Source organism: Stigmatopora nigra, chromosome 15 (assembly GCF_051989575.1).
Source record: "Stigmatopora nigra isolate UIUO_SnigA chromosome 15, RoL_Snig_1.1, whole genome shotgun sequence".
In the NCBI taxonomy this organism is placed as follows: domain Eukaryota; kingdom Metazoa; phylum Chordata; class Actinopteri; order Syngnathiformes; family Syngnathidae; genus Stigmatopora; species Stigmatopora nigra.
The window spans coordinates 6,717,841-6,738,381 of NC_135522.1; the positions used below are offsets into that span (position 1 = coordinate 6,717,841).

A 20,541-nucleotide genomic window follows, 5' to 3' on the forward strand; every position below is an offset into this window, starting at 1 on the left:
GGTGACATTTTTGGAGCAAGAAATAAAAAACATACTGAATATGTTGTCAGAAATGACATGTTTGTTGTGAGGGTTGTTGTTGTACAATATACATCCTGTAGTGTGGATTATTTTGCTGTGCAACCTCATTCCAGATTGATTTATCAGAAAACTGATTTAAAATATATATTTCTTGAGTCTATGTGTCATATTATGACTGGATGGGGCCCTGATTATAACACCAGTTGCTTTTATAATGATTCATGGACAAAGAATGGCCACGTACAAACTAAAAAAATCATGCCATAGTTTTTATTTTTGGCAACTTTATTTCAACATTGACATGGACGCTTAACTTGCCTTACTATATGTTGCATAGGTAAAAACCCCGCCCCCCAAACACACCCAAAGTAACTTTCTCCTTGACGCTGATTGGTGGATGAGCCTAGATAGGCGGAGATACACATTGTGCGACGTAATCGAGAAGGAAATGGGTAGTGTATGTCAAACCAGTTGCAGACGACTGAATTGACGGCAACAATGTGGCTTACCGTGGCCATTGTTGGCGTTTCTTTGCTTATTTACTTGATTAAATATGCCTTCGGTTCATCCGGGCCCAACCCGTTCTCCCTTGATACGCGAGAACCCCTGAAACCGATGGTCCACAACCGCAAAGAGAAGAATAAAGTGTTGAAACAAGGTGAGCCATAAAACCGTCTATACGTGTTACGTAAATGACCTTTCGCACGCTTGCTGGACGTCTTGCTGAATTAGTTTCTTTTGATTCTTGTGCATCATTTGTTCAAATCAATTTGACTATATTCTATCAAAGCTGCTTGTCAACACTTCACTGACAAGTCAGCAGGGGCGTGCCTTTTTTTATTCTCAGGTGATGAAAATTGCTTCTAATTCTAAATACATATACTTTTTTAAGTTAGGGTTTTCAATTTTATTTCGATATGATTAGGCATGTTCGCAGCGTTGTTATCATCATCATTGTTAATCATCATTGACTTGGCCTCAATTGATTTGTCCATTTATTTATGCATTTTTTGCACACACATAACTATTACATTTTCCAACGTTGTTATACCCAGGCTTCCTGCCCAATAAGGTGCCAGAAAACTTGGACGCAGTCATCATTGGCAGCGGAATCGGAGGACTGGGTTTGGCTGTGGTGCTAGCAAAAGTGGGTAAAAAAGTTCTAGTTTTGGAGCAACATGACCGGGCCGGCGGATGCTGCCACACGTTTACTGAGAAGGGTTTCGAATTTGATGTTGGTGAGTAGAACGTTCAAGTTTGTTGAATTATTTTTGGTCCGTTTTTCCTGTTGGATGTTGTCATATTGTCATATGTTTTGTTCCTTAGGAATTCACTATATTGGCAACCTGCTGGACCACAAGCCATTCCGTTGCATGCTGGATCAGATGACCAACGGTCAACTGCAATGGGAGCCCCTGGAAAACCCATTTGACCAAGTTGTGATCGGGCCGCCGGAAAACCGTCGACGTTATCCTATCTACAGCGGGCGCCAACGTTTTCCAGACGAGCTGAAGAAGTGCTTCCCGGGCGAGGAGGCGGCCATTGACGAATACATGCGACTGGTCTTGGTAAGAAGAAGGCAGTAAGCAGTATTATTTTCACCAATGTTAAAAAAAAAAAAAAAAAAAATCTACATGTACTTCACTACATTTTTTGAATGACTACTTTTACTTGAGCAATATTATTTTGTCGTAACACCACTCCCACTTGCGTAAAAGTTTTGGCTCATCAACCCACCTCCAGCATGATCTCATCCTGACCTTGCTTCATTGCATCCTTAGAAAATCGGCCGTGGCGTCTGGTTCCTGGCTGTCATCAAGCAACTCCCGGCCTTCTTGGCTGAGTTATTAGTCCGCAGTGGCCTGATCAGATACGTGTCACCCTTTTTCAAAATGGCATCTCGCAGCGTGACTGAAGTCATCAACGGGCTGACGGAAAACAAAGACCTCAGGGCTGTTTTCGCCTACATTTTCGGCACCTACGGTAAGCAACCATGTTGGCTAAAAACATAGTGATAATAGGCCACACCCACAGGTCATAAGGAGTGGATAAGATAATACGGAGGTTTTTTCTTGGTGCTTGTCCAGGTAATATCCCAAAAGAGGCCAGCTTTGCCATGCACAGCTTGCTTGTCACTCACTACCTCAACGGCGCTTGGTACCCAAAGGGAGGCGCCAGCGAAATCGCCTACCACATGATCCCCATCATCGAAAAGGCAGGGGGTGCCGTTCTGGTGCGAGCGCCCGTGAATCGCATCTTGTTCAATGAAGCGCGTGAAGCATGCGGTGAGTGACTTTTCGTGATGAAGCCTGACTGTGATCCTATTTGCTTTCTTTCATTGTTGTTTGAAATGCTTCCATCAGGTGTGAGTGTCATGAAGGGCCAAGAGGAGGTACATACCCAGGCCCCCATGATCATCTCTAATGCGGGTATCTTCAACACTTACCAGCAGCTGCTGCCTAAAGAGCTCCAAGCCATGCCAGGTAATAAAGAACCATTATAGATTAGTCTCCAGGAACAATTTTGTCAATTTTGCACCCTCTACTGTGTACCAGGTATCAATTTTCTCTCTTACTGTTTGTCTGTTAGCCATCCAGAAACAGTTGAGCATGGTGAAAAATGGCATGGGTGGCCTCAGCATCTTTCTGGGACTTAACGGAACCAAGGAGGACTTGGGGCTCAAAGCTGACAACTACTGGATCTTTTCTGAAAATAATTTGGATGAACTGTAAGTTGAGTTTTCTCCAGGTACAATGTATTGCAAAATATTTTAGTGTTTATGTTGATGCCCTTTGGCCAATTCAATATCATCATTGAAAATGACAGAAGACTTACTTGTATGTTAACTGCTTTTTCTCTCAGGATGATCAAATACAACAACAGTGACAGAGAGGAGTCATCCAGAAATATCCCAATTCTTTTTGTCGCCTCTCCATCCGCTAAGGATCCAACCTGGGAAGAAAGATCACCAGGTATGAGACTTTGGGAAGCAGCATGTCGCGTATTAGTATTCCATGTGGAACTTACATGGGTCATGTTTGGTTTTCTATTGGACATGGTAGGTAAATCCACTTTGAGTCTGGTCAGCTTCGCCTCTTACGATTGGTTCAAGGAGTGGAAGGACGATAAGCCGACCAACCGGGCGCCTGACTACAAAGAGCTGAAGCAGGCGTTCATCGAGACCTCACTGCAAATAGTGCTGGACAACTTCCCCAAAATCACCAGAGATAAGGTAATGTCAACATTGGCAGCAGTCTCTATTAGATGTCCAAAAAGAGTCAAGTCACCAGACCAAAGCTGTTATCACACTTTTTAATTGTTCTTACACATTTCCAAGACATGAACTGCCAAATGTCATCTGGTAGGCAAGTTTTATAACATGATGAATCGATGAAGTTTTCCCGTTCTGGCACAGGTGGAATTTATAGACGCCGGCACGCCCATCACTAACACACACTACATCGGCGCCCCCAAAGGCGAGATTTACGGGGTAGACCACGGAACTTCACGCTTCAACCCACAGCTCTGTGCCAGCATTAGACCCCAGACGCCGTTGAAGAACCTCTACCTGACAGGTAGTGAATTGTCCCACAATTTGAACAAAAAAAATATGAATACAGCACCACCAAATACAAAAATCTCACAAAGAGTACAAGTACGGTACAGTGATCCCCATTCAGTGTAAGTTTCTGTCTATATACTATGTATAGAGATAAATACTTGTAATACAATAGTCGATATTGCAAGTCTTCCACGGTTTCATATGTTTCAAAGTGTTTACATCGATTTTAATATGGCATGTGCACATCTAACTGTATATTTTAAATGCATCAGCAACCAGTCTCTTACTTTCACGACTCTGTGTCATAGGTCAAGACGTGTTCGTGTGTGGATTCGCAGGCGCACTCGCCGGCGCGCTCACCTGCGGTTCGGCCATTCTTCATCGCAACTTGCATTTGGACGCCATCACGTTGGCAAAAAAGACCAAGATGCACAATAGTAAACTGAAAGGGGAATAACCAGGCAAAAGAGCCACAGCTGGCTCGACCGTTGTGGATTTTTAATTGACTGATATTGCATTTGGATGCTCAATTCATAATGAAATCCCCTTTTTGATAACATACAATGAAGCTAACATTAAAAATGTCATTTTTTATCATGTCCGTGCCTTCTGATATGTGAAATATTTAATATACAGCATGTAAGATGAATACATTGAAAAAAAGCTTTTTATAGCAAGTATTAAAAATTCGCAGTGCACGTAAACGCAGCATACTTTCGTATTGAACACGTGAATGACCAACGTTAATTTACAGCTTTTGTGATTGTGAATTTCTCCATTGAAGAAGAATGATTTTTCAGGGCACTGTCACGCATTTCTGGTGCATCGGCGGCCTCCAAGCATGGGATCATTAACCATCTCTCAGGTAAATTTACCCAAAATTCAATGATACGTTATGAATGAGTTGGGGAAACTGCAAGCCAACTGATAATTGTTTAACTCGCCACCTGCTAAGGCAAGGGTGTGTTTTACTTGTTCCTTTTAAAAAAAATGAAATTTTAGTTTACTATCGTTATTTGTATGGCCGATCTTCAATTTATTTTCAAAAAACTTATGATCGGAAATTGTTATCGGAGGATATTTGTTGACATTTATTGCGCATGCGCGGTTGCGATGCATGTGATCATCTGTATGCCTATATACACTGCATTTTCCACAGTTATATAGCTTAAAGTTTTATAATACTTTCTAGATCCACTTACCACTTGTGGCACATGTTAAGGTTGTGGCCTCATTCTTTATTTCACCTCTAAAATTGTCATCCAATGAGTCCAAATTTGAACATACTATATTAAAGAAATGGATGGGGAATTGCGCTGATTTGAAGTCAGCATCTAGTGGCAATATCTGGTACTGCCTATTTTTTAAAAACATTTCCAGGATTCATTTTTAAAGAGGGATTCTCCCCTTGATCTCAGGTAAGAAAAGTCTCCTGTTGACCATTAAGCTAGTTCATTTTATTTGCATTTAGGTCACTGGCTGATCATTCATTGTTAGACCTTCCAGTCAAAATTGATTGGACATTTATTTCCGTCAATGGCACTGAACCATGTTCATTCACTGTTGGGCCTTCCAGTTCAAAATGGATTGGATGTCAATCACTGTCACTGAGTTGAAATGGGTTTGAATATGGATAGAGCCATGCTACTGGTTGTTTTTCTATGTTCTCTCTTTATGCACATGTTGTTACTCCCCCCAGCCACCTCCACTAGAGAGGGACCGACCACTTTTGGTGCAAACTGCCAATGACAAGTACTAACTTGTTCAAATCAGGAGCGTGGGCCCCATCACACCAGACGCGTAAGTAACGGTGGTTTTATATTTAATGATAATAAAAAAAAGGTTGCAAAACTGATTTCCATATTCAAATGAGGAAAAGGTGAACAATAATACCAAAATAATAACACTAAAATTACAGAATTAGAATTTAAAAACAATTAAGAACAGTTCTTGTCACATTGCATTGGTTTAATTCCTCAACACTTTTTGTTACGTGTTCATTTTAAAGGATGAGATGAATTACCTTTTGCTGATAGGGTATATTTGGGGCATGTTTGCTTTCTACATTTGTGCTTGAGTGCTGGTAATTCTTGATAATGTGCCTCATGTAAAGGTGGTTTGCTTGCTTTGAATAATTGAAAAACACTACAAGCTTTAATGTAGTGTTCACGTTTATGATTGCATGGTGTTGTTGATCCTAAGTGCTTCTGAAAAACTATTTGGTTATTTGCTCGATAGTTGGCGATAGTTGCTTATCCCTAAATCAGCACATTATCACCTTTTGATCCACAATTACATCCCCTCTCGTCTCATGTCAACATTCTCTCAGCTTGTCATGACTTTTTGATCACTCTTCCCTATAGCTGCAATCACCACAACAATGGATGCTTGAGATCTATCTGTACTACATCCATGCAAGCAGGTGAGTCAACAATCTCTTCTTAAACCCTGTAAATATTTTCCTTTGCTGTCATCTCTTTCACTCCTCACTCATACTTTAAAAGTGTTCCATTAGGAACTATTGTTGGAATTAAATCTGTATGTTGTGAGCTGTGCTGTAAACAGAAGCTTTAGATAGTCAGGGTGCTAAGTCTGCAGCTCATGCCTCTTTTGTTCCATTGTGCTTCCTGCAGGGCACTAAAATATCAGGAATGCTGACGGGCACAGTTTGGGAAATCACACACGCACGCGCATACACACACACACAATTCCACGAACGCTAGTTCACGCGCACGCAACTGTTGGATAGCCGTTATTTATAATGTGGATTAACATCTCGGTACTTTGCTGTGTTATGAGTGAGTTGCTGTGAAAAATCTGACTGGATCAAAAGCCCTAAATATTTTGTTTTTTTTATAGATATTTTCTTAGTAAGGGAAAATGTCTTTTAATTTTTTGTTTTCATTTTTTATTTAAATTATGTTCAATAATACAGTGGAAAACATAATTTGTTTTTTTTTAGATTTTACTGAAGGCTTTTTATACAAAAAAACAACAAAAAATTAAAGAAAATACAATTTTGAATGTTCTCTTTGGGCCTGCGTGGGTTTCCTCCGGGTACTCGAGTTTTCTCCCACATTCCAAAAACATGCATGGTAGGCTGACCACCGATTGAGGGTGTCCCCCACCTCTTGCCCGGAGTCAGCTGTGATAGGCTCCAGCACCCCTGTGACCCCATGAGGATAAAGCGGTTCAGAAAATGAGAGGAAATGATTGATGAGACAACAATTTACTGACTGTTCAAACCTCCAAACAAATTTCGAGAGTTCAACTAGCCTACCATGCTTGCTTTTGGGATGTGAGAGGAAACCGGAGTACCCAGAGAAAACCCACACAGGCATTGTGAGAAGATGCAAACTCCAAATGGGAAGATCACAGACTACAGAGAAGGTGTTGATGGTGGTAGGTGTGTTTAGGTGCCACTAGATTGAGTTACCAAAGGCTTGGCAAAAAAGATCTGCCTAGTCATGAACCCATAGAAGAGCGTTGGGTGTTGCCTTTCAGTGCAATGGGAGATTCCAGCCTGACGCTGTGTAGAGTCTCCGCTTACCAAAGAGAGAGAGAGAGAGGGGAGGGTTGCATGTGGTATTCCGCCAACTTCAGCTTTTGTCCTCCCTTAGGAACCCGAAACATATACATGGAGGTGTTTTAGAGCTGAAGTGATTGACACTGGGATTCCATGGAGGACCTGGTTCTGGAGACCCGGGCGGAACGCATCGCCCGCTACAAGGCAGCAAGGAGGCGCGAGCTGGCCGAGCGTTTTGGATACACGGATGAGTTTTTGGACGGCAACGGCAGGGACATGCAAGACCCCGCTTCCCAAAATGTCAACGGCAAGGCATACAGCGTTCCCAATGGATCTGACATTTCTGTGGGATCCACTTGCCTAATAAGGTGGGTTTTGACTGTTGGTTTTTTTGAAGTTGTTGATGTGAAATTGGGTTGGGATGTCCAATAGAATATGGACTCTTGATTTCAGTAGTTGACAGATGAGTGACTATTAAATGCTATTTATGGTGGGTGGAACATTTTAGCTTTCCACAAGACCAAAAAAAAAAAAACAATATTAAAAATTTCGAAACCCTGACCCTAAAGTTGATATAGCAACATAAAATTTAGTAGACCTTTTTGTTAAAAGTTAATTATCAAAAAGCCATGTCTGTGTTAATGTCTAGAAGGCCATCATTTTGGTTTGGACCTTAATTAGTGAATATTTAAGTCTTTTTATTCCACCCCTTTTCAAAATAGTAAACTACAGTGTTAAGTTTTGGGTATGAGTATGCATGTAATCCACAGTAACATCAACATTTTTTTAAAATGCAGGGAGGATTCCCAGGAAGCAACCAGTGGCGGGGAACAACCAGTACCACAGCAGCTTCGCACCCGGGTGTCTGTGGGCCAGCTAAGAAGCGCTCTTATGCAACAAATGGCAACAAATGGAGCCGATGCCGGCAATGTGTAAGTACTGTAACACTAGTTTTACATCCTTTGCTTCTAAATGATACATAATACCCACTATGAAACATGAAACAAATACAGTAAACTAGTTACCCTTTAAATATGACATTACTCTGTGGTCGGCACCACAGTTCAATTTCCTTTATTTCATGTCTTAGGAGTGCAGAGGACGGCTCACAACCTGGGTCTTCTCTGGACCTGACATCAAAGCCTGTGTCGGATGGCGCCCGGCGCCGCTCTTGTCGTTACTTACCCAGTGGACAAGGAGGCACCCGCAAAAACAGCGAGCGTTTCCGGACGCAGCCGATCACTGCCAATGAGATGGAAGAGCGAGGCGGGTAGGTGCATTACAAGAAACTAAGTTATTGAACCGTTTTCATGATGCTTGACATTATGGTGGTCCCTTCTAGGTTGATAGAAGCTGAGGGAGAGGAATCGACTCATGGTAAGTGGAAATGTCATTTAGGGTCATCACAAAAAAGATGTCACTCAGGCGTCTGCAAACTTTTGTGCTAATTGTAAAAATGGAAATATGGTCAGTAGATCAATCAGGGGAAAATTGCAAAATTTCATTATTACTGAATTTGGTTTTAATTTTATAAATATAACTAATTCTGATTCAGATTTAAAATATGTATTTTTTTAATTGAGGCATTGAGATGATTGAAGAATAAATACATGGGTGAATCATTATTATAAATCACTTATGGAAATGAATACAAACATTGATAAAAACATCAGATTGTGTTGATTAATCTTAATCTTAGTCCATAAAAATACATTAATAATAACAGCTCAACAAACCACAACTTGGGCTTTAAGTTATTCAATATGAGACAACCATGAGCGTGCACGACATTTATTGGCTAAACTCATGCAGCGTGAATGTAAACCTTAACTACTGTTTTTCTTGTCGTGCAGCTGACGTGAAAACAGATGAAAGATCCCAGATGAGCGTGGCGGCCAAAATGTCTTTATTTAAAGTAAGTCACTTTTGTCTCTGTAAGCGGACACTCATTGCTATACATAAACCTCCCTCTCCTCTGTGGACAGCACATTTATTGGTCTGGCGTCACCTATTTATTCACAGAGGCCTCTCCCTGTAGCATTCCACCCCCAAATCCTCAATCAAATTCACCAGAACAGCAACTATCCCAATTTTTTGGAGTATTAGGCCAAGTTCACTGCCACCATTCAGCGTTTACGTCTTAAATATTTGCTCATGTATGGCAGCAGAAATTTGCTCGCAGTTGTCACGCCAGCTGCAGAATGCGCTGCTGCTGAATGATGTGATCCAGTCCAACAGGTGTTGGGCACACGTCCATCGCTTGGACCGATTCTAGATTGGCGTCCAGCACATCCTTTCGAGCTCAGCACTAGCCACCGAGGTGAAAATGCGGTACACGCTGCGTCGCCATTGGCGACCATGCCCGCTAAGTTATTATTAGTTCAAGCAGACCAGGGAAGTAACCAAACACGGCCTGGCTTGGATTACTACTCTGTGACGTTTGCTGCCTCCCTACCAGCTGCTTTTTTTTTTTTTTTCAACCATCCCCACATAAATAGACCATTTTGGTGATCACCTTTCTGCGATTTTGGGCCATTAAAACTGCCAATGGTGATCATGCAATTGCTTTGTGTACGTGCAGGAGATGGAAAAGACGGCCGCCCCCGAAGCTTCGGCGTTCCTAAAACCTCGTTCGGGAAGTTTCTGCCACGAACGCAGGCAACGGCGGGGAAACGACCATCGTTTTCTGACTCAGCCAATCACAAGTGAGGAAATGGTAGCAATCAGGTGAGCTTGTTCATTAGCACAGGGGTTATACTGAAAAGGAACAAATACATACACATGCTATGAATGGGGAAAAAGCGTTAACCTTATGAGAATAACATTGTTCATGTTTAAAATTATCATTTTTTTTAATGACACTAACTGTACCTAACAATGCAATATTGAATACTTGAAGTATTTTTAAATTGCAAAATGAATTGGATTGAAGTCTGGTTTATTAATTGTTAAATCTAAAGATATCATTGAAATATGACAGCAAAGTCACATGTAACCCTTGATAGGGTAAAATATAATTATAATTGATAAAACATGATCATGCATGAAAGCGGAAACACATGATGGATGTAGCTCTCAATAACACTAAGGATTTTTTAATTAAATTATGTCTCATTTTTTTAAACTGGGAGGACTAGCAGGCAATGCTCATGTTGCATTTGCTGCTATCCAGTCAAAATGAATTGGACGTCTTGCACCATAAATGGCAGCCATTGATTAAACTGCAATATTAATCATCTCCTTTTAAATTGCTGGTCTGCAGCACCCCTGTGGATGCACCCGAGGAGGTGTGCCCTACTCCCAAGGAGGAGCCGGTGGAAGCGACCGACGAAGGATGCAAGCTCAGCGTGAGTGAGAAGCTGGCTCTTTTCAACAAACTCTCCTTGCCCGAGGGGCCGAGCGCCGACGAAGCTCCCGAAAAGCGGCGGCAGAAGAGCACCCGATACCGCACGCAGCCCATCACGGTGGATGAAGTCAGCTTGGTGAGTGGGCTCAAATAGTACGGCCGATAGAGTCCCCCACCTTGACTTACGGGTTGGAATCTTGTGTTCAGTTGCAGAAAGGCCCGGTGCAGCTCCCCGCCATGTCTTTGTCCTCTCACCTGTGCGACAGACAGCAGGCCTCATCCAACAATCTGAAGCCCAGCGAGCTCCGCCTCTCCTGCTCCAAACCCGACATCAGCCCCACGACCACCAATCAGACCATGCAGCGAAGCGACTCGGAACCCGGCATCGCGGGAATCTTGAAGAGGAGCCGTTCGGAGCGTGGCAAGATTTCCAAGGAGGAGCGCAACGGCTCTGTTTCTCAAAGAGACACGGGGAATGCACGAACAGCCAGGTCGGAAGCCGCGGGACAGGACGCCGGCGTCTGGTCGGCCGCCCCCTGGAGACAGAGAGCGCGCAGTAGGCGGGAAACCATCGCCTGGACGACTACAGCACACATGATGCCGAAAGCAAACGCAAGCAGGTGGGACCGACTGCCATTTAGAATATGACTATCATGTAGAAGTTCATTTATTTTATAAGAAGATTTTAGTTTGCATGGTTGGGACACATGACCTTTTAAGTGGGTGGCAAAAAACAATATATATAATGGCAATACTCTAAATGTATGTTTAACAAACGCAGCTTTATTTTTTTAATTGAACAATTATCGAATCAGTTTGCGTAGAACCCATCATTTATAATTATTACACATAAATGCACTTCCTACCGAAATTTCCCACATAACTTTATTTCAAACATTGTCTTTGTACTATATTCCAAAAGGCACCACAATGAAGATGCTTCAACATCAGGAGGTCTTCAGGTCGCCCCATTGAATAGCGACACTGAAGTGCACCACATGACCAATGGGAGCACTAGTAAGGTATGAATCACCCAAGTGCATCTTCTCATTACCTGTACATTGACTAGATCTGTACACTTTTTGTTTTAGGACGAAAATTCTCATACAAATGGAGCCAAGCCTCATTGTTGGGTGAGTGTAAAATCTAAAATAAAAGCATATTCATGCAATGTAATGTCTTCTTCTATTCATGCAGGAGCCTGTCTATGCATCGGTCTTTTCCAGCAGTACACCTCAGTATGTCATGTGCTTCAACAAGGTCATTTTTACACCTTTTATTTGATTTTTCAGGAATTTTGAATGTAATGGTTTAAAACAGAACACTATTATTATGGCCTCAATTGCAAATATTCCTTATATGGTCAAAAATGTGGGTTTCAAATGCAATTTTTTTTTAAAGTCGGACCTTTACTATTCCAGAATAAGCAGTCCTTCGAGGCTCAAGAGGTGGCTTCCCCGACGGAAAACCAGAGAACGCCGCAGTGCAAAGAGAAGGTTAAAAAAATCTGAAATTTAATATTTTTAATGTTGTGTCTCATTGCCATTCTAACAAACACATTTATTTAGTCTGTGGAAGATGAGGAAGACAAACATGTGTTGACTCCGTCAATAAAGGTGGAAGAAACAGCAAGTGAGTAAACAAACAATTATTTGTTAATTGTCGATTCTGATCACCCTTTTTTTATATTTGCAGGTGATGTTTGTTCACAAGTAGACAGAAACACCAAATGTCATAACAACAGCCAATCGACTGAGGCTCCATCATGCTCATTTGAAGGTAAGAGCATGAGATATTTCAACATTTTTCTCTCTCATTTTAAGGTTTATTAATAATGCTTTGTCCTCCTCAGCAGTTTCCCAACAAGAGACCACCCCTGAGAATGGTTTGCATACCTGCCCACCCTGTGAAGCCCCTTCAAATTCGCCACGAGACCTGGATCTTTTCTGCCAGACCAGCAGCCCCATGTGAGCAAGTATACAACATATTACAGTTTATCATATTTCAGGATGAATCACACTACAAATAAAGCAAAAAATATATATATTTTGACACCACACCCCAAAATATTGAACCCTAAACAAAAAAGATGCTTTAAACACTCACTATTGTCCGTTTTTACTTCTCAGGCTCACCTCTGCAGTGGCAGAACACCGACGTTCCGTGCGTCCATCCCGTCGTACCCAAGGGTCTCGAAACCCGCTCCGGGCTCTGGCGGCCCGCGAAGACGTCATGCAGGACTTCATGGGGCAAAACGGAGCTGCCGAAGAGAGGAACCAAATCCAGAAGAGTGAGTGCTTTCTGCAATCTTTCTCTCTGGCCTTATTTTTTTTACCTTTCCGTCATCCCTTTTTCTCAGATTCTAAGAATTCGCCCAAGTCTAATTCAGTCAGCTCTTCTCCGAATCTTCGGGAATCTCACCCACCCTTTACTAGTCCCATGCTGCTGCTTATCAAAGGTCAGTACATAATTTCCATCTTTTCCTTCTTCAACTGACGGCCGTCTGCGCTGGCAGGAAAGCAGCACGTGCAGGTCCGCCTGGCCCGGCCATTGGCCAGCTCTTTGAACAGTGGGGACTGCTACCTGCTGGTTAACGTGGACAACTGCATTTCATGGAGCGGAAAGTCGGCTAATGACAGAGAAAAAGCCAAAGTAAAGTCTCACTCTGGTACCATGCTGTTACATCTTGAACTATGTTGAAGTGTGGGGAGATGCTTCTATTAGATAGATCAAATAATCACTGCCATTGAAAGTAATTGATGTCTATCCTATTAAGAGGTATATGTCAAAGTTTGAAGATGAACATTTGCATTGCTATGCCTATTAAGATCACGTTTCTGAAATTACAGGAGTTCAGTATATTCAGAGAAAGATACTCATATACTAATATGAGTAGGACAATCATTTTTTTAATATTTGGTGTTTGCACTTTAGACCTTGGAGTTGGCCACTTTCATTCAAAGCCACAAGGATCTGGGCTGCAACGCCACCCGTGTCATCCACTTGGAAGAGGGGCTCAACTGCGACAGTGGTCTGGCCTCAGATTTCTGGAATATTCTGGGAGGGAGGGCACCTTATACAGGTTAGTTCATTTGGCTGAATCATTTGTGGTTTAGCTACTTGGTTGTTTTTTTATTTTTATTTTTTAAATGACGCGGGGGGCCCAAATCTAAGAATATATTTCACATATAAGAACACCTTTCTGTGTTAATCATTGTGTAATTCTCTCTAAACCAGGAAGTAGGCTGACTTTTGTTTTGTTCTACTGCATCCAAACAGGAGCTGGTACTACAGAGGAGGATGAGCTATATGAGCGTGGCATTATGGAGTCCAACTGTGTGTACAAGATGCTGGACAACAGACTGGTGCCTCATGAACAAGCCTGGGCCTCCATGCTGAGTGTCTCCATGCTTCACTCTGATCAGGTTTGTTTTGTATCGATTTTCCCAATTGAAAAGAAAAAAATACAACAGTCCAGTAGTGCCTTTTGAGATATCAATTTGTCTCCATCCTAAAAACAAAACACAAAAATTATTCTTGAACACACAAGAACATTTCTTCTTCTATATTGTCCCATGCAGAACAGACAATAATGAACTTTACCTGGATAACTTTTAGTTTAATTCCCTTTTATTACATTGAAAATAGGAGCACTTCCATGCATGTTTCCCCAGGCGCTGGTGTTTGATTTTGGCGCTGAGGTCTACCTGTGGCTGGGAAAGAACGTTCCAGCGGAAAGCCAGAAGATTGCCCTCCAGATGAGTCGGCAGGTGTGGCTGGGGGCCTACGATTACAGGAACTGCCGTGTCAATCCGATGGATCCTACGCAGCGTGCCACCGAAACGCAGTTGTGAGACAAAGAGTACTTTTTGTATACTGTTACACTAGTAGGTTAGGTTACCTGTTATAGAGTGGTTGTCATTTTTCCAGGATGGGTGAGGGGCGTCCCGACTGGGGTCTCTTCGGTGTCGTCATGGAAAACAACGAGACTGTTCTGTTCGGAGAAAAATTTGTGGATTGGCCTGAAAGAGCTTTTGAGGCAAAGGTTCAGGAGACCCAGGTTTGTGCAATGCATTGTACAGTCAACGTATAAAGAACAAAAACCGTGTGTTAGAATAGCTGTTGCCTAATGGGTTGCCAGATGCTATTCATCAATCAGCCTGCCTATGTATGTATTTATGATAATAATAGATACAGTGGATAATAATACATGTATTTTTTACCCTCCCTTTTTCCATCACAGTCTGTCTCAGTGACAAAATCATGTGATCTCCTGAGCCCACCCGACGCCAAGGCTTGTGTGGCGGAGACAGTCAGCGCGACCCGCAGCACGCTGCCCGACTTGGGCACGTCGGACCTGACGACTTTAGGATTGGACACGTGGCACGTCCACAAATTTGACAATCGGAAGGCGCCCCTGGAGAGCGTGGGACAACTACACGAGGGGGACTCGTATGTTATCCGCTGGACTTATAAAGCCGGGGACCAATGTGAAGACGGGATGACTTCTTTCCTGTGGCGAGGAATGCACTCCAAAACAAGTGCACATGACGCTGCTGCTTTTCTCTCCATTGCAAACAACTCTAATCAAGACTCACATGTAAGTGTGCAGTATAAAACTATTTTCTTTTTGTAGTAGTATTGAACATTGTTTTTTGTGGTAAAGGTTGAGGTTGATGAAGGGAAAGAGCCTCTATCTTTCCTGCAGCTCTTTAAGGGAAGTCTGGTTATCCATAAAGGCCGTAGAGAGGCCTCATCTTGTCATTCAGGTGCTCCAAATTGATCATATAGGGTTATAATTTCTTTTTTGAAATCATTTGATGGTGTTTTTTGGCTGCAGAGCAAGCGGACACATGGCGCCTGTTTACTGTCCGAGGAGACCTTCCAGATTTGGGCTGTATGCTGGAGGTAGAATGCTGCTGCGCCTCTCTCCGATCCAGGAGCTCGCTGGTCCTTATCAACGGAAAGCAGGCAGCATTGTACCTCTGGACTGGCTGTAAAGCTCTTGCTAGCTGCAGGGGGGTAGCCAACAGAGTTGTTGAACAACTCACTAAAGGGTGATTTATTTTAATGTTCTCTCAATCATATGTGACACTTTAGTTTGTGCACACCTATAATGTGTAATTGCGCACTTCTACGCCAGGTGCCCGGGAGAACTGGGTCTGAGTAAAAGCAGTCTGGTGAAGATCCAGGCGGTAGAGGAAGGGTCTGAGCCTGCCGACTTTTGGGAGGCTCTTGGGCAGATGGACAGGGAAGCCTATGACTGCATGCTGCAAGGTAACAAATGAATCACTACATTATTTAGTGTTAGCGGTGTTAATTTGTGTGGGTTTTTTTTGTTTAAGTTATGAGACATTTTCTCCATCAGCATGTAATGTTTCATGACTTTGCAATACTTGTTGTCCATCAGATCCATATCAATATAACTTCACACCACGTCTTTTTCACCTGAGTGCCTCCTCTGGGAAATTCTGGCCCAATGAGCTGCAGAGTCCATCACGGTTGCCGGGCATTGTGACTGCCATGCCTTTCGTCCAAGAGAGCCTGTATGCTGCACCACCTCTTGGTAAGAGCCCGCAGTAAATACACCGATTTTTACATTCACATTTGAAATGAATGTTTTAGAATCATTTTTCAGAGACGTCTGACAATCAGGAAGAGTCAATTCATCCAGATTATCGTTTTTTTTTAACTTTTACTCTTACCCTCCCTTCTCCAGCCCTCTTTCTACTTGACAACCGCTTTGAGGTGTACTTGTGGCATCGCAACTCCAAAGATGAACAGGCGGATATTTGGGACGGTGAGAAGAAGAGTGCCTTGGAGACTACGTTGCAATACTGCAAAGGTAAACTATGGTGACGCCACACAAAGTCTGTGTTTGAAAATGTCTGTTCTCTCTCTTTTATCACAGAGGCCAACCCGAAATGCCCACCGCACGCCTACCTTTTCTCAGAGGGCTCTGAACCTTTGACCTTCACTAATGTGTTCCCTCGCTGGGAGAGGACGCAGGCAGCCCGCACTCCGGTATGTTCTTCAACCTAAATGACGGCATTAACATGTAACACATTGATCAGACCAAATGTATCCGTGAGATTGTTGCTTTTGTCCCTGAATGGTGCTACAGAATTCTTATGTTCAATATATATATTCTATCTAAAATCGTTATTCATATGGTCTATATATTGTAGGTTTTCTCTAGGACACGGTACACTAAAATGCAATTTTTCTTGGGTTAATTTGCAGTACAAAATAGAATAAATAGGAATAAAGAATGCTAAGAATCCTTCTATTTTTTTATATTTGCAGTGACTATATCTAGTTGATTTAGATTTAATATTTCTTGTCCGATTGTACCGTTTTAAGTGGCAGCAATTGTCAACATAATTATGAAGCCAAAATCGTGTTCAAGGGCGCAACAATAGTCAAGTAGGAGAGACGCTCTTTTCTTTTTATGGGGAGAAAAATGTATTAAACAAAACCAATATCTTACACGAGTGGACTGAGCATGCAAAGCCGAATCGGTTCAAAATGTCCACGTTTACACCCTTAGTTTTGACCTTCTGCGACTTGGTTGTGTGACCACAGGGTAAGCTGACCTCGGTGCAGGACGCCCTGGCCCAGCTCACGATAAAACCAGGATGTAAGCAAAACATCTCACCTGAGAGAGTGGACTCACAAGGTGCAGAAGGCCAACTGTCAATCCACAGCTTCAAGGTAGGCCCACAGTAAGCTTTAAAACAGTGCATACAGTGCAGTATAGGTTTGCTTACTACGTGTTACCATTAAAAATATACAAATTGTAATCATTATGATTACCTTTCAGACTATTTTAGATCTGAAGCAGGAAGATTCAAGCTGCTAATGAAGAGAAACAAAATCTATTTTTGCCAAATGGACAAAATATGGTAAAACTCAAGTGTATCTTAACTTTATTTATGTACTTTTTCAAAAAGACACTCAGTAAAACAATCATTTTATCTGTACAAATCAAAGGTAAAAGATAGAGGATATTTATATATATATATATATACGTGACAAACTTCTACTGTATGTGGTGCTTTGGTGCTTAGAAAAGGTCATCGAATAAACAATATAAATGATATGAATGGCACATTTGGCGTCCTCGATTGTCACAAATAGCCATCACTGTTTGGATTATAGGAAGCAGTTGTTTTGGGGCTAGGAAAGAAAATACAAATTGTTACCACAGAGACCAATGAGCATATTCGTAAAGCAGCTCAAGACCCACAGTTAGCTTCTCCCTGAGGGTCAAATGTAACAAAAACGATTGCCATAACACTGATATATTTCAAACATAAACACAAAAACTAAAGTACAGCGAACATGATTTGAAAAAGGCCTTTTCCACCCATTTGAGCTCCAGAACCACAGTATGAGATCCAGTAATTGCAGTTTTTCTTCTCAAGTCTGATGATGCATTATTTGACTAAATTCCTGTGAGAAAATGGATTCAAGACCATCTCTGCAACTTTTATGGATTCGGGATTATAACATTGTTGTGAAAGTAGAAAAAACGATTGATACTAAGCCAGTACTCATTGATTTTTTTTTAAATTGCTGGTACTGCATTCACAGTGTTGCCTTCTGTCAGAATCTAGATGGCGTGCTCTCTCTGGCCCTCAGCCCCACCGAGGACGCCGCGTTCCGGCTCTGAGGCCATGGCCGCCTCCCTCAGCACCACCATGTGATCCTCAGCCGCATGTAGCGATTGGTCGATCCAGTCCAAGCTGCCTGACATGTGGCAGGCATTGCGTGTGACCAGGACTAAATGGCTGACGGACAAGAGGAGGGCGGTTGCTCTGGTGGCCAAAGCAGAAAAAAAAATACATTTATTTAATCACAGAATAGAAAATCTCTTAACAGGGATCATTTGCAAAGTTAAATTTGCAATGCTGGTATACCTAGCATCCAGCAGGATAGGGTCTAAAGGCGGGTACATGGATCGTACTACGTCATCCACCCTATAAATAAAATAAAACAACTTTCAGAAAGTGTGTTAGGGGCGTGACTAAGAGATGAACAAACGTCACCTGGGGCTGATGCGCTTCGCCACAGTGATGATGTCACCTAGGCTCGCTGGCGCTTTGACTTTGGCTCCTGAACCCATCGTCAGGGCGACCAGTTTCTCCGTTAATGTGTGGCAGATCTACGTAGACGAGCAGTGTTAGGATCTCTCCGGGCCAAACGGGAAGGGTTTCTGTCGTTTACCTTTAGGATAGCGATGCAGTGAGAGACCAATCCGCTGTAGACAGAAAATAAGACACATATTTTAGCCTAAAAAGCTGAATGCAGTTTATTCTTAGTTTGTCCTGCCGTTGAATGTTAGTGGCGACCAAGCAATTTATTTATCCATGCTCCCCAGAATTGACTCAAACCAGTAGATGTTTATTTCCAGTTATTGAAAAAAACAACTCTTAAAGATCAAGCATCCACACATGGACCTTATTTTGAGTAATGTAGGCCAAAATATTAATGTCAATGGCAGCCAATGAGATAAACAAGTGCTTTCATAAAAAAAGGTTAATATAATAATACATACGAGGCATCCTCTATCCAGTCTTCATTCTCCAGGATGGCTTCGATGTGCGGGTTGGTGATGACCACGTCGTCCAGCTCCAACTCGGACAGCTCGCTTTGTGTCTCCATGGCGCCAATCAGGTCAACCGTGGGTCTGATGGAACAGGAAATACACATCAGTCATTTGTTGGACAGAGGTATGTCTGATAAACGGTCGGGGTGGGTCGTCTCACTTGGAGTCAAATGGGTGCAGCAGATGATGTGGGTGGCAATAGCGGTGGCGGCACACCACCACCAGGGCGGCTAAGGATGCTAGAAAGATGGTGGCCAGCACCCCGATGGCCATTATCACCACCGTCTCCATGGTGACGACCGGGGCGGTGACTTAGAGACTAAGGATGGTAAGAGTTCATCCAAGAAGGGTAAATCAGGTTAAAACTAATGCTTGTACGTTTTTCTGTGCTATACACGTCATTGTGCAACCTGCTCATTGGTGGCAAACTGCTGAGGAATGCTATAATTCTTTAATCTGATTACTTTTGGGTTATTTGCCCCATGTCAAACAGCACTTTTCAGTGAACAAAACTCTTAAAAGGAGGCTATATTGTTTGGGAAAAAAATCCTATAAGGTATTCATCACTTTTGCTGTTGCCTGTATCCAAATATAATGATCAATAATTTCATTCATATACATATTAAGCACAAATTGGTAGCCAATCCATAACTTGAGAAAAATATTTCATATATGAATACAATGCAATAATTCATAATTTAAAAGGGGTGCTTTTTTAATAATTGCAGATAAAAATTTATTTACCAAAAAGAGTAGTTTATTCTAAAGCTTTTAGGGCCAACTTTTGAATACTTTTCTGTAGTGATCACAGTGCCTAAAAAGTGTAATTTTGCAAAGAAATCCACATGCATGTTATAGGAATGTTGCAGAAAACCAAAGCAAAAGCAGTTCAACTCAAATGCAGGCTGTTCTCCATTGGATGCTATGCACATACAACAATAGTAAACATTTCAACAGATTTCCCCAAATCAAGTCCTAAAAACAGAAATATGACTTACCTTAACATTTCACCGCCCAAAACTAAGACAAAAAAGTTCCCCCCTCTTTCTTTAGCAACAAGACGAAGGCGGGGACATCGCCGATGTCTCCGAGTAGAGGACACGTGACTTGAACGCGTCTCTGGAGGGGGAGCGTCAAATACCGTTACGCCAACTATTTTTTGTTATTGTTTTTAGTGTGCTGAATCTTACCGGTAGGTGGCGCACAAAGACTAATTTAACCAGTATCCTAATTGATGTTATCCAAACTTTGTGGTAGTTAACCCGGCAGATCTATCTATATTTACACCCCACACTCCTCAAATTGCATATGGTACTGGTATTGAATTTCGGAAAATCTGCATTTCTCCCTTTTAATACAGTCAATTAAGAAAAACGCTCAGACGCCTGTAATTGACGTCACACGCCATCTGAAGTCTCCAGACACGCCATTCACGTTTACCTGCAGAGAAGATGAATTATCATGTAAGTAATAAT

The 20,541-nt window shown here is 42.2% G+C and overlaps 3 protein-coding genes across 3 annotated transcripts; 2 read left to right on the forward strand and 1 right to left on the reverse strand.

Moving 5' to 3' along the window:
• Positions 1-446: 446 nt before the first annotated feature.
• On the forward strand, positions 447-4,287 carry LOC144209145 (all-trans-retinol 13,14-reductase-like). The gene is made up of 11 exons (XM_077735385.1): positions 447-679; positions 1,077-1,259; positions 1,348-1,589; positions 1,803-2,004; positions 2,109-2,306; positions 2,385-2,504; positions 2,611-2,749; positions 2,884-2,993; positions 3,084-3,253; positions 3,437-3,596; positions 3,892-4,287. Exons 1-11 carry the CDS (start codon positions 481-483, stop codon positions 4,038-4,040), a joined length of 1,872 nt encoding a protein of 623 aa, XP_077591511.1. The 5' UTR covers positions 447-480; the 3' UTR covers positions 4,041-4,287.
• A 37-nt stretch (positions 4,288-4,324) lies between these two features.
• Positions 4,325-17,575, forward strand: svilc (supervillin c). The gene is made up of 34 exons (XM_077734561.1): positions 4,325-4,448; positions 5,283-5,383; positions 5,947-6,005; positions 7,204-7,477; positions 7,907-8,041; positions 8,200-8,379; positions 8,452-8,486; positions 8,963-9,024; positions 9,691-9,836; positions 10,372-10,591; positions 10,663-11,075; positions 11,378-11,477; positions 11,547-11,588; positions 11,653-11,715; positions 11,877-11,951; positions 12,024-12,087; positions 12,151-12,234; positions 12,308-12,422; positions 12,585-12,745; positions 12,815-12,913; positions 12,971-13,107; positions 13,390-13,537; positions 13,735-13,880; positions 14,130-14,305; positions 14,386-14,515; positions 14,699-15,055; positions 15,122-15,224; positions 15,296-15,512; positions 15,599-15,732; positions 15,866-16,021; positions 16,175-16,300; positions 16,367-16,479; positions 17,041-17,169; positions 17,279-17,575. Exons 4-34 carry the CDS (start codon positions 7,263-7,265, stop codon positions 17,315-17,317), a joined length of 4,320 nt encoding a protein of 1,439 aa, XP_077590687.1. The 5' UTR covers positions 4,325-4,448; positions 5,283-5,383; positions 5,947-6,005; positions 7,204-7,262; the 3' UTR covers positions 17,318-17,575.
• On the reverse strand, positions 17,381-20,185 carry tmem98 (transmembrane protein 98). The gene is made up of 7 exons (XM_077735022.1): positions 20,065-20,185; positions 19,227-19,385; positions 19,016-19,147; positions 18,685-18,718; positions 18,507-18,622; positions 18,378-18,437; positions 17,381-18,275 (listed from the first exon to the last, which is right to left on the reverse strand). The coding sequence occupies exons 2-7, from the start codon at positions 19,355-19,357 to the stop codon at positions 18,071-18,073; spliced, it is 678 nt and encodes a 225-aa protein (XP_077591148.1). The 5' UTR covers positions 19,358-19,385; positions 20,065-20,185; the 3' UTR covers positions 17,381-18,070.
• Positions 20,186-20,541: the final 356 nt, after the last annotated feature.